This window comes from Microtus ochrogaster, chromosome 2 (genome assembly GCF_000317375.1).
Source record: "Microtus ochrogaster isolate Prairie Vole_2 chromosome 2, MicOch1.0, whole genome shotgun sequence".
Taxonomy (NCBI): Eukaryota; Metazoa; Chordata; class Mammalia; order Rodentia; family Cricetidae; genus Microtus; species Microtus ochrogaster.
In genome coordinates, this window is record NC_022010.1 from 28,147,904 (window position 1) to 28,163,929 (window position 16,026).

The 16,026-nt window shown below is 46.1% G+C and overlaps 2 protein-coding genes and 2 non-coding genes across 5 annotated transcripts; all 4 read left to right on the top strand.

The window, feature by feature from the left end:
• Window positions 1-529: 529 nt before the first annotated feature.
• On the top strand, window positions 530-4,092 carry Rpl21 (ribosomal protein L21). The gene is made up of 6 exons (XM_005344699.3): window positions 530-586; window positions 1,960-2,038; window positions 2,314-2,375; window positions 2,968-3,080; window positions 3,499-3,649; window positions 3,957-4,092. Exons 2-6 carry the CDS (start codon window positions 1,972-1,974, stop codon window positions 4,044-4,046), a joined length of 483 nt encoding a protein of 160 aa, XP_005344756.1. The 5' UTR covers window positions 530-586; window positions 1,960-1,971; the 3' UTR covers window positions 4,047-4,092.
• Window positions 2,807-2,877, top strand: LOC113458268. Its single transcript, XR_003378663.1, has one exon. It is a non-coding gene; the product is annotated as a small nucleolar RNA SNORD102 (small nucleolar RNA).
• Window positions 3,119-3,247, top strand: LOC113458278. Its single transcript, XR_003378674.1, has one exon. It is a non-coding gene; the product is annotated as a small nucleolar RNA SNORA27 (small nucleolar RNA).
• Window positions 4,093-11,865: 7,773 nt separating the features above from the next.
• Rasl11a (RAS like family 11 member A) lies at window positions 11,866-15,756 on the top strand. 2 transcript variants are annotated; one of them, XM_026786760.1, is made up of 5 exons: window positions 11,866-12,173; window positions 12,250-13,306; window positions 13,583-13,639; window positions 13,759-13,838; window positions 15,101-15,756. In XM_026786760.1, exons 2-5 carry the CDS (start codon window positions 13,183-13,185, stop codon window positions 15,566-15,568), a joined length of 729 nt encoding a protein of 242 aa, XP_026642561.1. In that variant the 5' UTR covers window positions 11,866-12,173; window positions 12,250-13,182; the 3' UTR covers window positions 15,569-15,756. The 2 variants fall into 2 exon arrangements, with proteins under 2 accessions (XP_026642561.1, XP_005344758.1); XM_005344701.3 differs by having other exon boundaries at window positions 11,866-13,306.
• Window positions 15,757-16,026: the final 270 nt, after the last annotated feature.

Consider the following 16,026-nt stretch of genomic DNA (forward strand, 5'->3'; position numbering starts at 1 on the left):
CAAAACGAAGTTTTTGGTGAGACAGTGTCTCACTATATTGCTCTTGCCTTCCAAATACTGGGATTGTGAGCATGCGCATCTCGCCCGGCTTGCCAAAGTTTTAACCCACCAATAGATGCGTTGTTTAATACATCAGGGGAAAAACTTGAAAAACACACAAACGGTTTTTGTTCACACGTAATTATTTGCCTACGCGACTTAACAGACCATACAATCACTAAAACTCACAGCGCCGCAGAACGTAAATAACTTCTGGCCAAGAGTTAAAACGACAGATTCCTACGTCACATGACGCACCGGCTTGCGTCGGCACGCTCCGGAAGTAGCGTCCCACTGGACGCCCGCAAGGGCCCCATTCCGGGCTGTCAACATAATGCCTGTGTGAGTTTGGGTTAGCCGGCTGCCTTTAGTCTGCGCAGGTGAAAGCGTCCTCACAGCGTCTCCAGGTTATCATGGTGACGCGGTTCTCTCGAAGAGCCTCGCAGGCCCGGCGTTTCTCTTCAGGCGGTGCCGCGGGCAGCCCGCGGTCCTTGTAAGAGCGCGCGGCCCCGCCCCCTTCCTTTCGGCCGCGGTAGCCATCTTTCAGGTTGGTGGGTGCGCGTGGCTCTCGCGGCTTTCGCTCCTCACAAGCTGCACGAGGGGCTCAGCCCGCGGAGGCTGCGTGTTAGGGTCGTGGGGAGACTGTCTGGAGGCCATTGGCTTTGGTGGTGGGTGGATGGGGCTTTTATCCGGAGAAGCCGGGCCTCCGCCTAACCCTAGACATGAGCATGTGGTGTCGGGTTAAGGCTTAAAAGTCGCAGTGGGTCTTAACGAGAGTTGGGTGTGTGCAAGCCTGGACTTCGCTCTGGCGAGGAGGGTTCCCGCCGAGTGAGCCCGGGCAATGATGTGAAGGAGACTCCCTCCTCGGGATGCGTGACACAGTCCGCTCTTTGCACGTTTGGCCCTAAGAGCGTAGGAAGGGACGGTATCCTTACGGCTGTTACACCGATGCTTCTAACACATCATGCTTTGGGGGTTCCCTTGTGGCTCGGAATAAAGACCAGGAGTAGCAGGCAGTTAAGCTCTGAATAACTGGAGTTGGAGTTACTAAACCTATTGGCTTGTTGGAAAACAATATCTGGTTCTAAATATCTGTAGTAGGTAAGATGGTGCTAAACTAGCTGCCGATTGAGTACTCTCCTTGTGCCCAGAGCCGCTTGGGGCTCTTTACAGATGTTATTTAGTATGAATGTTTGTAAAAATGGAAAATCATTTACAGTTAGGAATGTCAACTTAAGTAGGTCTTTATAGCAGGAATCGTCGAGGCTTGCCTTAGATTTATCAGGGATCTGATTCTGTACATCTAATTCATTAGCAAATGGAAGTGTAGAATTAAGAGATTTTTTTTTGACGGGAAATTAAATTAATAAGGATTAACTTATTTACAGAGTGCAGACTGGAATTCTGTAGTCTCCAACCACAAAATTATCCTGGAGTTGGGGGTTGCAGTGTCCTTGGCCTTTTAGACTGTTCTACTTGTAGGTGCGTTGTGGTATTCATTGGTGTGTACTGTATTCTAGCAGGAAGGTGTTTTGGCTTGAATTTTAACATCCAGTCCTGGTTTTAGTGACAGAATTTTATTTAAAAAAACTTTCTATTTAATCCGTGAAGAATCATGAACACCCATTTACAATCCTAGCGCTTGGGAGGCCTAGATGGGGAAATGCTGAGTTTGAGGGAGCCTGGTGTGTGTGACAAGATTGGGGGGTGTATGATGGTCCAGCTTTTTATATTGTTGATTGATGAATTCTGTCATTTTGTCTTTTTTTTTTCCCTGAAGCTGAGGACCAAACCCAGGGCCTTGCGCTTGCTAGGCAAGCGCTCTACCACTGAGCTAAATCCCCAACCCCTTGATTGATGAATTTTAAGGGGATAGTTGAACATTAAATTGTTTTTGACTGCTAACTTTTCTGGTTTCAGTAACTCGCCAAAATGACAAACACAAAGGGAAAGAGGAGGGGCACTCGCTATATGTTCTCTAGGCCCTTTAGGAAACATGGTAAGTGATATTTGTGTTTTTGTTTATCTCTGGTTAACAGCATATACCTGTATTCTGTCCTGAGCGAAAGGATGGATCTCATAGTCTGATAACTTCTGTGATGTGCAGGCTTAACCCTGGAAGGAGGTATTTAACTGGCAGTGCTTATAATGAGAAATTGTCCATTATACTTAATGGAACTGCCAAAGATTTGTGCTTTGTGTTATAACTAGTACAGTTATAGAAATGCTCCTTGTAGCTCTAGACATTATCTTGATGCTTTTTTTTTTTTGTAGGAGTTGTTCCTTTGGCCACGTACATGCGAATCTACAAAAAGGGCGATATTGTAGACATCAAGGTAAATTAGAGTGGAGGAAAAGTCAATATTAGAAGTGAGGGACTAGGCCAGGCGGTGGTGGCACACCTTTAATCCCAGCATTAGAAAGGCAGAGGCAGGTGGATCTCAACTTTAAAATTAGTTGAATGTAGGCAGCCTTTGGTGGCACATACCTTTAATCCCAGCACTCAAATGGGTCTCTTGAGTTTGAGGTCAGCCAGAGCCACTTAGAAATGTTGTCTCAAAAAAACAAAACAAAAAAGAGTGCTGAATCATGCTTTTATTCTCAAGATGCAGAGGCAGGCAAATTTCTTGAGTTAAAACTGCTGGGGCTATATAGTTAGACCATATCTCAAAAAGATAATAAGCAAAATTTGCTGTTATAGTTACTTTTTATGAAAATCCCAGTGAAGGGTACACTCTGAATAGTTGGGTATGTTCTGGCACTCTGGAACTTAATGATGATTGTCAATTTGATTGCTTGATGCAATGTGAAAACCACATTTCACCGGCTCTGAGAGTTCTTGAGTTGCCATTTAAAGGGAGCATTGCTTATTTAAAAGAATTTGAAAAGAGGAATTGGTGTAAAAAAAATACTTTGTCTCTTGACTAGGGAATGGGCACTGTTCAAAAAGGAATGCCCCATAAATGTTACCATGGCAAAACCGGAAGAGTCTACAATGTCACCCAGCATGCTGTGGGCATCATTGTAAACAAGCAAGTTAAGTAAGTAGAATGCTGTTTGTGACTAAGTAGTCGGTTACACACCCCCTTTCACTTTGCCAATTGGACTTAATGTCTTCATTGGCCATTCAAGTGGGGCAAAGGAAATAACCTTTTAAAACTCAGGCAAACTTAAGTGTTTGTCTTGTAACCTGTCAGGGGATACATTGACATTCACTGAGAAGTCTGTAGTGGTTGGTGCTGGTGTGTCGGTAGTATTAAAGTTCATCACAAGCTTCATTAGCCTGGTTTGGTTTCAGACCATGCTCATCAGAAAAGTAGCTTTAAAATGTGCTCTCGGCCTCTTCCTTTGGGTGAGAGCGATTGACAAGTGTGAGTGTGGTGCTAACTTACTGTCGGAACAGTGTATGTTTCTGTTGGGTTTTGAATGAAGTACTTAGAAACTTATTGGTCTTTTAAGGGGCAAGATTCTTGCCAAGAGAATTAATGTGCGGATTGAACACATCAAGCACTCGAAGAGCAGAGACAGCTTCCTGAAGCGGGTGAAGGAGAACGACCAGAAGAAAAAGGAAGCCAAAGAGAAGGGCACCTGGGTTCAGCTGAAGCGCCAGGTGAGAGTCCTGCCAGGCAGTGTTTATTACTATTAATATTGAGGAATCTTTAAAACTTTGCTCCCTTTATTTTGTTAATAAGTGCCGGGCGGTGGTGGCGCACGCCTTTAATCCCAGCACTTGGGAGGCAGAGGCAGGAGGATCTCTGAGTTTGAGGCCAGCCTGGTCTACAAAGGGAGTTCCAGGACAGGCTCCAAAGCTACAGAGAAACCCTGTCTCAAAAAACAAAACAAAAAAAGAAAAAAAAAAAGAATTGGTTCTAAAGAGCACTTTAAAATTTCCCATAATCCTTTTCTTTCTTTACCAGCCTGCTCCACCCAGAGAAGCACACTTCGTGAGGACTAACGGGAAGGAGCCTGAGCTGCTGGAGCCCATTCCCTACGAATTCATGGCCTGATGTACAAAAAGAAATAAAAGACCTGGACTATAAAGGTTTTTTTTTTTAAGTTGAAGTGTGGTATCTTCTCCCTGAAAGAAAATGCTGGTTCACTGTGTCTTTCCTATTCAGATTTTACTAATTTTTTCCTGCTAATTGATACAACTTAGTGTGCTGGAAATACATTCTTGATTAGAAAAATACCAAGATAGTTGTTGTAAATCACTGGGTGGGGTGGGGACGACATAGAAAAACTAGTGAATCAGTCAGGCGTGCCGGTGCAATGCTAATCCTTGCACTTGGAGGCTGAGGCAGGAGGGTCTTCAAGATTATCTTGAAGCAGAGTGACACTGTCAAAGTGAGGGGCTGTCAGCGTTCTGTGTATGTAGATCAGGTATGGTTCCCTCATGGTGAAAATGGTGTCTTACAGCTATATCTTCCAAAGGGGCAAACAAAACTTAAGCCAGAAGGAGAGGGCTGGAAGTATGGCCTGAACAGTTTGCACTGATTGGTGAGAAAAGCCCTGGTCCTTTTCCTAACCTTCCCCCAAAGCCTCACTTCTTTACAGTGGGTACTGTGAGTCCAGCACAGATTTTTGAAGGGTCACATTTAAAGCCACGGCAGTAACCTTATGAATAGTGAAGTCATATGTCTTTGACTCCATTTTAAATATTTGAAGTGGCCCAGACTCCCATCTTTGGAACAAAATCTTGCCCTTGCCAGGTCTGGTCAGTTTCATGTTCTTTGTTCTTGGGTCTATCCAGGTTCACCCTTCTGGTGCTCTTCATGTTGTATTTAGTGTCTTGGTCTTAAGCTTTTCTCTAAAGTCCATTTAGGTGATACTCCTAGTCCAGACTCTTAAGTACCAGTCAGCTATGGACTTAGTTTTCTTTTGAATGCAGAATAGCTTCCCAGCATTCAAATGTAAAATACTTCAAAATGTAGCTGCCAGCTGGCTGCTGTGTGACCTCATACCTTACTGGGTATGCATGGGACCAAATGTTAGGGTGCACGTGTAGTGCTAGTTGGTTGAAGAAAGAAGGTATTAGATGAAGTTTAAGGTCTTTGTGGCATCGGGAAGGTGCAGACTCTGATGGACAGAAGCCCAAACAGCCATACAAAGGCATATTTATTGTTAGAAAATATTTCCTCATGTCAAGGTCCCTAAAAATAATTTACATGTCACATGCCCCTCTGACTAGTCCTTATGTATCATTTGCAATACACAGTAATACAAGTCTCAGGTGTGCCTGAGGTATCTTGTGACCTATGCTCCTTAAGTAAAACATTCTGTGGATCATGAAAAACAATCTCTTCCATATTCTTCAAGGTCAAAGCACTTATAAAAAAATAGCCTTTCTAATATCTACCTAGGATACAGTGACTGCTAAATTCCTGTAACAAGCAAGCAGCTATATAGTCAGAATTAGTACGTAATGATACTCTGGTCCAAAACAAAACCCACAGTTCTCAGATGTTTCTCTCACAACCAGGGCTTTGATTTCCTGCAGCAGGAACACAAAAGATAAGGGTTTTGCCGGAGCTCCATAAGAGTTCTTGGCTGCTGTGTTTGCTATTAAGGTAAGGTAGGTGAGTGTACCAGCTAGATGGCGGCCATCCACCTGCTTGCAAGCAACATTGGTTGGCAGCTCTGGGCAAGGCAAGGCAGGGTCTTGACCATCTGTTCTACCGCTTATATCAGAGGCCACCATCCTCTGAATAACTTATAGCCCTCTGCCTTTTTTATTGATAATAGTACCAAGGTCTTTTTTCCCCCCTTTGAGACAGTATCTCTGTGTAGTTTTGGAGCCTGTCCTGGAACTTGCTCTTTAGACCAGTCTGGCCTTAAACTCAGATATTCACCTGCCTCTGCTTCCCAAGTGCTGGGAATAAAGGCATGCACCACCACAGCCTGGCTAGTACCAAGGTTTCTGACGATCTGTTAGTGTATACTATTTCATCCTCATGACAGCTTGTGATATGTAAGGACTGCTGTGTTATGCATAAGTTAACTGCAAGAATCTGGCAGAGCTGAGCTTTGACACCAGTATGCACCCAAATTTCTTCAACACAACTTGACTCCAGTAGCCAATGTGTATGAGTGGCCTTTAAAAAAATATGGTGCACGCCTTTAATCTCAGCACTAGGGAGGCAGAGGCAGGTGGATCTTTTGAGTTTGAGTCCAGTCTGGTCTACAGAGTGAGTTCCATGACAGCCAGGACTATTAACACAGAGAAATCCTGTCTCAACAAAACAAAAAGATAGGGGACTTTTGGGTTTTTGAGAGGGTTTTTCTGTGTAGCGCTGATGGTTTTAGAAATCACTTTGTAGGCCAAGCTGGCCTTGAATTTACAGAGATCTACCTCCTGAGCATTGGGATTTAATCCTTTAAGGTGTGTACCACCGCCGCCTGGCCAAACTGGTCTTATTTCCTGCCGTGCTTTAGAAGACTTTCTGAAGTCTGGTTACCATTTTGCTCATGAATACTTGGGTTGTTTGATCCTCCTGTGATGTGGGAAAAACTGGAGATCTAAGACAGTGCTTTGTTCTTTCTCAGAAAGTCTTGTAGTCTTCACTATCTGTTGCCTTTTCAATAACATGGCACAGGGGCCAGAATGAATGATTCCTGAAGGTCCTTGTGATTTACCCAGACTCAGAGAAACCTCCATTCAGAAGGGGTAATGAAGTTGACAATGAGGAAAGGAACAACCACCAGCAGAAGTGATCACAGTGGTTCTTAACCTTCCTAATGCTGTAGCCCTTCAGTACAGTCCAACCATAAAATTATTTCTTTACTACTAGTATGAGTCACAAATATCTGATGTGCAACCCCCCGTTGCAGCCCAAAGGTTGAGAACCATTGGATTAGGTAGGGGCACTGTTAGTTTAAGGAAAGGACACCTATTCAGAAAGTTCTTTCCATTTGGTGTACAGCACAACAATTTCCTAAAACACAAATGGCCAAGCTGTGAATATGCATAATCTTTAAAGATAGGCTTCTTCACAGTTCTGGGTAAATTTGCTGATGCTTGAGTTATTTTGGCAAGTGATTAACAAGGGGACTGGAGAGATGGCTTTATGGTTAAGAGTACTGGCTGCTCTGGCAGAGGACCAGGTTTAGTTCTCAGCACCCACTCACATGGTGACACAGGACTGTCTGTAGGTCTAGTCCCAGGGGATCCAATACCCTATTCTGGCCACTGAGTGTTCTGCGCAAAAGTGGTGTACATCTATAACATGGAGAAAAAAATACAAGTTAGAGAGAGATGGCTTGGTGGTTCAGAGCATGTGCTGTTCTGCCAGAGCACCTAAGTTCAGTTCCTAGCACCTGCGTAGGCAGCTTGCAACTGCCTCTAACTCCAGCGCCAAGGGGATCTGACCTGAACACATACATAAATTAAAAAAGAATGTATCTTTAAAAACTGAAAAAAAGCTGGGCTTCCCTGGCTGATGCCTTTAATACAATATACAGTACCATCACTGGAGGGCGAGATCAGGCAGATCTCTGAATTCGAAGACCACCCTGGTCTACAGAACTAGTTTCAGAACAGCCAGGGCCACACAGAAACCCTGTGCTGAGAAAACAAAAATAGCTTTCTCTAAGGGCTTTTACCAGCATCAGTTATTAAGACTTTGCAAATTTGGCAGGAGAAAATGTAAATTAGTTTGGATTTTGTTTACTTTCATCTTTGCAATTTGTGGGGGTTAGGGCTGACTTTCTGACCATTATTGAAGTGCCTTAATTCTTCAGATGATTTTTGGTTTTATGGTTTTGAATATCATTTACATCCAGACAGTGACCCTGACCTACAAAGCCCTCCACCCGAGCTGTGGCTTTCTGACATTTTCCTTGTGTGACTTCTAGCCCAGAGCTTGGATTTGGTTACTTTTCCCTTCCTTGCTGTGCCTTTGATATGCCAGGCACACCCTTCTTCAAAGCTTTTGTGCTTGGTGTTTCCTTTGCTGGAAAGCTTGTCCTACATAGATGCCTGTGGTCTGTCCCCTTTCCATATTCAACCTCTGCCCAGATTTTTGTCAAGAAGACTGTCTCTTAATGGCCTATAAAAATAGCGAGCTCCTTTATCATTTTTGTTCCTTTATAGTATTTATGACCCAATATATCTTTTTTTGGGAGAGTCTGAGTTTTTAATCAACTTATCATTTGCAGCTTCCTATGAAGGTCAGGAATACTTATTGCAGTCAACAGAAGGCAAAGAAGACCCAACCACACAATCCTGCAGAAAGCTGTGACAACCTGGAAGGTAGAGAAGACAAGCCAAAGGGCACTAGGAACGGAAAGGAGGACACAAAGGACAGTTGGTGGCAGGACTCTTGTTCCTGGCCACCCCACCCCCATAGTTTATTGAGGATGCAGTGAGACAGCCGTGGATTGAACAGTAATGGAGTGGCCTGCAGCTTTCTGCCCTCGCTTGGTCACTGATTCTTCTGGTCCTGGCATCTTGTCCCTTTTTACTTGCCACTTCCTTGACTTCAGACAAGCAGCAGCCTTTCCTGTGCCTTCCCGGTCCCTTTTGTAGCTAAATCTGGTTGCTCACTATAAATCTGGCTTCCACCTCCACCATTCTGATGCAGCTATCCACAAAGGCTGCCAAAATCCTGCTAGTTAGCACATTTGGAGACTTTTTTTCAAATTAATTTTTTTATCTCCTTAATACTTGGCAGACCAACCAGTTTTCTTTTCCAGGGGCTCCTTCCACAGGTTGTTTTCTCTAGCTATCGTACCAGTCACCTATGAACCTGCTGAAAATGCAGACCACACAGGGCACAGTACATGCCTTTAGTCCCAGGTCTCGGGAGACAGAGGCAGGTGGATCTCTGAGATTGAGGCCTGCCTGGTCTACAGAGTGAATTCCAGGACATCTAGGGTTACACAGTTGAGACCCTGTCTCAAAAATAAAAATCCTACCAAAAACAAAACCAAAACAACAAGGAATAATGCTTGAGATTGAATTGTGGCCTACACACAGGAAATAATATTTGAAAATTTTTTGTTTGCTTTTTTTTGGTTTTTCGAGACAGGGTTTCTCTGTAGCTTTGGAGCCTGTCCTGGAACTCCCTTTGTAGACCAGGCTGGCCTCGAACTCACAGAGATCCGCCTGCCTCTGCCTCCCGAGTGCTGGGATTAAAGGCATGCGCCACCACCGCCCGGCTGAAAATTTTTTTATAAATATAACTATTTTATAGTTGATGAATTAAGTTGATTCTTTCACTACAGCGTGTCTGAAAACATGCAGGAGTGTCTGATATTCAGTTCTGGTACCACAGAGTAACTGTTCTCTTGTGGTTTGTACCAGCACCCATCACAGGGCCTTGCAAGGACTGGGTCTTTAGTTATTCTGATGGATAAGTTGAGATAATGGATAAGTTGGTAGAGGGCAGAAGCCTGATCACAGGTACAGTCTCTGAAGCACCCTTAAGCTCAATAGTCAAGGACTTTAGACACAGTGCAAAGCATTGGTTGACGTATGAATGGTAGGTGGAAATGGTCATGAACTAGAGTGGGCCCCTGGGCAAATCTCACTGAAGAGCTTGAGTTCACGGCTAGGAAAGAGTTAATAACTTGCCCAGCCGGTATTATTTGCTATTTGCAGATTCTGCCCTTCACACTCATTCTAGCCATCCACAGATTTGTATAGTGTTTATGCCCACGCATTCCTATTATCTATAAAAACCGTTCAGCCTGTCTGTGTCACATTGGCTTAAAGCTTTTACCATAGCTTTACATAACTCTGGACACAAGAATGAAACAAAATAGAACCCAGGCAGCATCGATTCAGGAGAGCCTATTTATAATTCCCCAGCGTGGTGGCTTATTGTCTTCGCTGAAGGTTCAGCTTGTTTTGTCTATCTATAAATGTGAAGAGCTTTCCCAAGGAGAATAGAGACGCATTTCAAGCTCTTCCAAGCAAGGTGCACTGTAAATGCAACCTGGAGTGTAATCACCACCAGGCTGTAGAATTCCTTATTGAGTGTTTAAGGCAGGGGGTTGCCACCCCCTTGAGGGTTGAAAGGCCCCTTCACAAGGGTCGCATGTCAGATATCCTGCATACAGACATTTACATTACATTTACAATTCATTACAGTAGTAAAATTAATAGTTATGAAGTAGCAACAAAATAGTTTTATGGTTGATCACCTCAACATGAGGTAGCACTGGAAGGCTGAGAACGCTGCCTTAAACTGAGGGACAGGGAATGCAGTAAATGGAGTGAAGTGATAGCCTCAAGTTTAGAACAAAGCTTCCTCTGCTTTGTTTTGTTGTTGTTTTCTCTTGGACATTCTGCTAAGGGAGTTTGTGACAGATTGAATTATCCCCTGCTCAACCCCCATTCTCTGTTTCATTTTTCATGATGTTAATAGTGTCTCTATCCAGGAGGAATCACGATCACCCACGCCAGTCATGGCCGGCATGGCCGTCCCAACCTCCTTTGCCAGCTGTTTGGATCGTCGCTCTCCTTTGTTTTCACTTTCCTGCTCTTGCTATTAAGATTTTTCTTTTAGGCGTCTCATGTAACCCAGGATGGCCTCTAACTTACTATTAGTCAAGGATAGCCTTGAATTTATGATCCTCTTGCCTTTATTTCCTGAGTGCTATTTGCTGAGCTAAGGGTAGAACCCAAGCCCCAGGGTGTACTAGGCAAAGGCTCTGCCACTGAGCTATGTCCCCACCCCCAAGAACCGTTTAATTTCATAGTTAAAGAGGGAAAGCAAGGCAGGCCTCCCCTCCCTCTCTATTTCTGGACTTGATGCTCCAGAAATCATCTTGTGTCCATCAGGGAAAGGCCAAGAGACTTCAAGAAACAACAGTCCAGCCTCCACAGAGCTTCACAGCCCTGGAAAGCAGCAGTGCTTCAGTGGCTCCTTAAACGGGTCTTGTATTCTTGGTGCCCAGGTTTTTCCTTCAGTTAGGGAGGAAAGCCCCGCTTCATGTCTCTGTGATTAAACTGAAAGGGAAAGATGACTACCTTGTGACAAGATTAAAATCAGTACCACTTAGCTATTGGAGTTCATCCCAGGCGAGCATCTTTTTCCAAGAGCATCATAACAATAGATGTAAACAGGACTTTTGACTATTCCATTTCATACAGTGGAGTCAACATCCAGTCACTCAGAAGGTCAGCCAAATGGTGTGTGCGTGTACATGCCTGTGTTTCTTTGGGGGGGGGGTTCTTGCCCCTTTAAATATCCCCACTTGTTGGGGAGAAGGGTAGGTAGGAATCCTCCCTGTGGAAACAGCAAACAAATATTCCAACTGTAATGACAGTTGAGACTGAGACTTCCAAGGGATCCTGAGAGGCTAAGATGGAGGTAGCAATGCTGGCAGGGATCCCACTGTGTCTTCAAGAGGGGGGGGGCAAGTAAGCAGAGATGCATCTATTCTAGCTGACCAGGAACCTTCTGTATTCTTTAGTTGAGAAAGAAGAGGAGTAGGGCAGGCAGGGAGACCCAGGAATGTGAGCAGAAGAAACCAGTAATGTGAAGGGCGTGGTCAAGAGGGGTCGGTCACAGGACCTGATTCAGGCGACTTGCTGAATGGAAGCACATCCGTTAGCATTTTCAACAGCAAAACTAGACCCCATTCTGTCCCTTGCTACATGCTGGCCCTTCCCACTATGGCTTGCTGCTCTGTCCTTAAAGGATGTGTGATAACCCCATCTTTTGAACATATGCTGGCCTCGTGCTTTGCTTTGGTTGACAACGCATCAGAGGGGATGGGGTCTGCTGTAGAGCCGTCCAGCCTCCAAGGGCCCTGTCTGCTTCCATTCACTGTCTTGGAGCTCTGCTCAACCACTCCAAGGACAAGCCTTGCCAACCGCCTGGACGAGCCAGCAGTTAGCTGCCAGACCGGAGTGGGTCTGGCGGAGCAAGCCAGCCTCTCATTTCCCTAGGGTTCCTAAATTCTCTGCTACCGCCTCAGAGAGCTTAATCAAGCTTGTCAAACTGCCCTAGATTAAGAACAGAAGTAAATGCTGCACTGAGCCATTCAGTTCTGTGTGGTTTGTCATGCCATGCAAGCTGATAAGCCCGGGATAGAGAAAGGGAATGACTAAGGGTAGGGCTGTCTCGGAGGCAGTCGGGCACATGAGAGGGAACCACAGGAGACTGCAAGGCTTCTGTCCCGTTATGGTGGGATCCAAGAACCAGCCATATTTATCTCCTGTGCCCCCTTCCTCCTCACACCCTCTATCCTAAATTCCACCAGTACCTTTCAGGAAAACGCATGAACTACTAGTAAAGTAGATCCAGGAGCCAAGTGCGCAGGGTGGTATTTACCGGGGTCAATCAGGCCAGAATCAAGCTCCCTGAGTCTGAGTCAGTTCACCCTAGAACTGCAGAAAAGGGACTGCCTGGGTTTGGATGCTGAGCTGCAGGCAACGACTGCCCCCTAAGGGAGGTCACAGGTAAGTGACTGCAATTACCTTGATTGATACTGAATGAGTAAATTTATTTTTATTATTATTTATTTATTTATAGATGTACGTTTGAGACAGGGTCTTATGTAGTCCATGCTGACCTCGAATTCAAACCTTATTGTAGCCAAGGAGGACCTTGAACTTCTGACCCTCCTGTCTCCACCACCTAGAGTAGCAGGTGTGTATGCCAGCACACCCAGTTTACAGGGTGCTTAAGATCAAATCTAGAGTTCCTGTCAGCACTCTGACAATCAAAGGCACAAAAAAAAAAAATGGATCTCTTCTTCCCAATTTCCCACAAACATCCAGTCAGTTGCCGCTTTTGCTCTTTCTGGGGGTTCAGCTCCACTCTCAGGTTCATGCTCCAGGCTAGTGGTCCAGGCTGACCGCCGCGGCAGCGGGTGCCATCAGGACCCGGCAGGCACAATTTGAGCAGAGACTCCCTTGGGCTCCATCGCCTGGGACCCGCGCAGCTGGGTGAGCTGAGCGCGTCAGGCAGCCAGGTGGTGCGCACGCCCGCGGGTGACGGTCCCCTGCGCGTGCGACTCCCACCCCTCCAGGAAGGGGCGGGGAGTAGGAGGCGCTAAAGGCGGCCACCACACTCCCCGAGCTCTTTAAAAACCGAGAGCCGGGGACAACTCTGCTGGCCGCGCCGCATCCTGGCGCCCTGAGTTGCCGCGTGTCCAGTCGGCTATCCTGCAGCGCGGTCCCGGGACGCGCCCATGCGTCCACCAACCATGTCTGGGCACTTTCTGCTGGCTCCCATTCCCGAATCCTCCTCCGACTACCTCCTGCCCAAGGACATCAAACTGGCGGTGCTGGGCGCGGGTCGTGTAGGCAAAAGCGGTGAGTGGGGCAAGGGAGTGCGCTGCCCAACGACAGCAGGGGTCGGTCCCCACCCCCGGGGATGCGGGAAGACCACCGCCTGTCTTCTCTGACAATCCACTCCTGAGCTCTGGACGGGGTTGGCGGCTGTTGAGGGTCACTCCAGTCTCATCCGTCGTGTCCCGCGGGGAAGTCAATCCCCCCCCGCCCCCGGGAACCTGGGGAAACGTGCGCTGTTCCGGCGAGGGTAACCAACTTGACCCACTTCTTAAGTCGATTTTTTTTTTCACTTTTCAGCAATGATTGTGCGCTTCTTAACAAAGAGATTCATCGGCGACTACGAACCCAACACAGGTTAGATGGCTTCATGCTCCTTGATTTTTGTGCTTAAGTCAGTCTGTCCTCCCTCTCTCCTCTTTCTTTCTCTGATCAGAGCGTGGGAACTCAAATGCGAACTCCTCTTCGTTGTACAGGCAAACTGTATTCAAGACTCGTCTATGTGGAGGGGGACCAGCTATCTCTGCAGATCCAGGACACTCCGGGGGGTATCCAGGTAAGGGTTGTCAGTAGGGTGTGTAGTGTGTGTTGTGCAGCTGCATCTAACATTGAGGCAATTGCCTCCGGGTCCCAGTGAGATGTTTCAGCATGTCAAATGTGCATTTAAATGTAGGCGGTGTGTGTGTGTGTGTGTAGGCTGTCTGTCACAGGTGAGCTGAGGGTTGGGATGTTGGATGCCCTCCAAGGGGGAAGGGAATAGTTGATCAGAACTAGTTTGCTTTTAAACACAACTTTTAATTACCTAGTTATTTTAAAGATTGTGTTTTTCTATGTAGCCCTGGCTGACCTATCACTTGCTTTGTAGATCAGGCCTGACTTGGATTTACTATAATCTTTGATGCCTCAGTCTCCCAAGTGTGGAGATTACAGGTTAAGGCACATTCCTCCCCGTCAGCGGTCCCCCTCAGCAATAGCTTCTTTTGCAGCTCTGGCTGATCATAATTGCCTGGGCTTAGGCAGGTATGAACACTTTCAGAGAACATTCAGGAGCGATTTAAAGACAACAGCTCGGGGGTGGGGGTGGGGGGATGTAGGGATGTGTGGTGGTGACGGTGGTGGCTATAGCTGGGGATGTAGTAAGGACTTGCTCACAGGTCCAGGGTTCAAATCCTAGCCCCACATTAAAGGAGCAAGCAGTAGGTGGGATTCTGGAGGGAAAGCGCCTGCTTCCTGGCCAGGGCTGCCAAAAAGGTTAGGGGCTGTTTCTCCAAGCCAGTAATTGCAATCAGATAACCTCTTGGCCATCAGTCAGGAATGCAACTTAATTAATTGCTCAGCCCTTCTGGGGAGGAAAGGTCACGTGGAAGAGTGCAGAGAAAGGAATTTGTTTCTGTAACATTCTCAAGAAGTTGACTGCTAAAAATATTTTTTTATGGGCTTGGGAATAGATATTTATGTTGGATTGTTTCCAGAGTTTTGTTTGTTATGAATTAGTTCCCTGAAAACTAAGCCATTCTGGTCTGTAATTATTCCAAAGTCGTCAGAGTTCATTGGAGACTGTGTGTTGAGGGTGTGTGTGTGTGTGTGTGTGTGTGTGTGTGTGTGTGTTTGTGTGTGTGTGATGTGTACATCCACACCAGCTCAGAAAAGAATCCAGGGCAAGCCTTGATCTGAGGCTTTCTCTGTAAAAGCCTTTTGCAGAAATGAGGCCTGACCACTGCATTTAGCCATGACTCCACCCAGTCAGTGTTCCCTTGAGGGTTACTCCAGTGTCGTGTTTGAGCATCTTTGACCAGGTTACATTTTGTTCTTCCTCAGGCCCAAGACAACCTCAGTCAAACGGTGGATTCCCTGTCTAAGTGCGTGCAGTGGGCCGAGGGCTTTCTGCTGGTCTATTCCATCACAGACTATGAGAGCTACCAGTCCATTCGGCCCCTTTACCAGAATATCCGGAAGGTCCACCCTGATGGGAAAGCCCCTGTCATCATCGTGGGCAACAAAGCAGACCTTTTGCATGGCCGGCAGGTGCAGACACAGGACGGTCTTCAGCTAGCCAATGAGCTAGGCAGTCTCTTCCTTGAAATTTCCACTAGTGAAAACTACGAAGACGTCTGTGACGTGTTTCAACATCTCTGCAAAGAAGTGAGCAAGCTGCACAGTCTCAGTGGGGAGCGGAGGAGGGCCTCCATCATCCCCCGGCCTCGCTCCCCCAACATGCAGGACCTGAAGAGGCGCTTCAGGCAGGCCCTGTCCTCCAAAGTAAAAGCCCCCTCTGCTCTGGGTTGAGCCATCTCAGATAGACTGGTGACTTTTATTATTATTATTATTATTATTAAGCATTTGTGCAGCCACAAAGACTGGGCCTTTCCCCTTTAAAACATATTGAGAGTTTATTTTTATAATGATTTTATTGGTTTTCAAGTGTATGTGTATTTCTGAAAATTCAAACAATGATTGACTAGAAGTTGGATTTTTTTTTTTACTGTAACTGTTAGCCACTTTTCCATTAAAGGAAAAATGGCAGTATGATTCCTTGTTTTCTGAATGTCTTTTTATAGAAATCTTGCTTGCACCAGAGCCCAGAAGTGCTCAGTGCTTGGCCTTGAGTCTGAACTCTGATTGGTGTCTTGCAGTAGGGAGGGGGTCATGCGGAGAGAGTCAGCTGTGGGAGAGAGAGGTATGCAGAGGAGGGAAGGGGGTTTGAATAGCTACAGGATGTCCTTAATTGAGGCAGTTCTTCACAG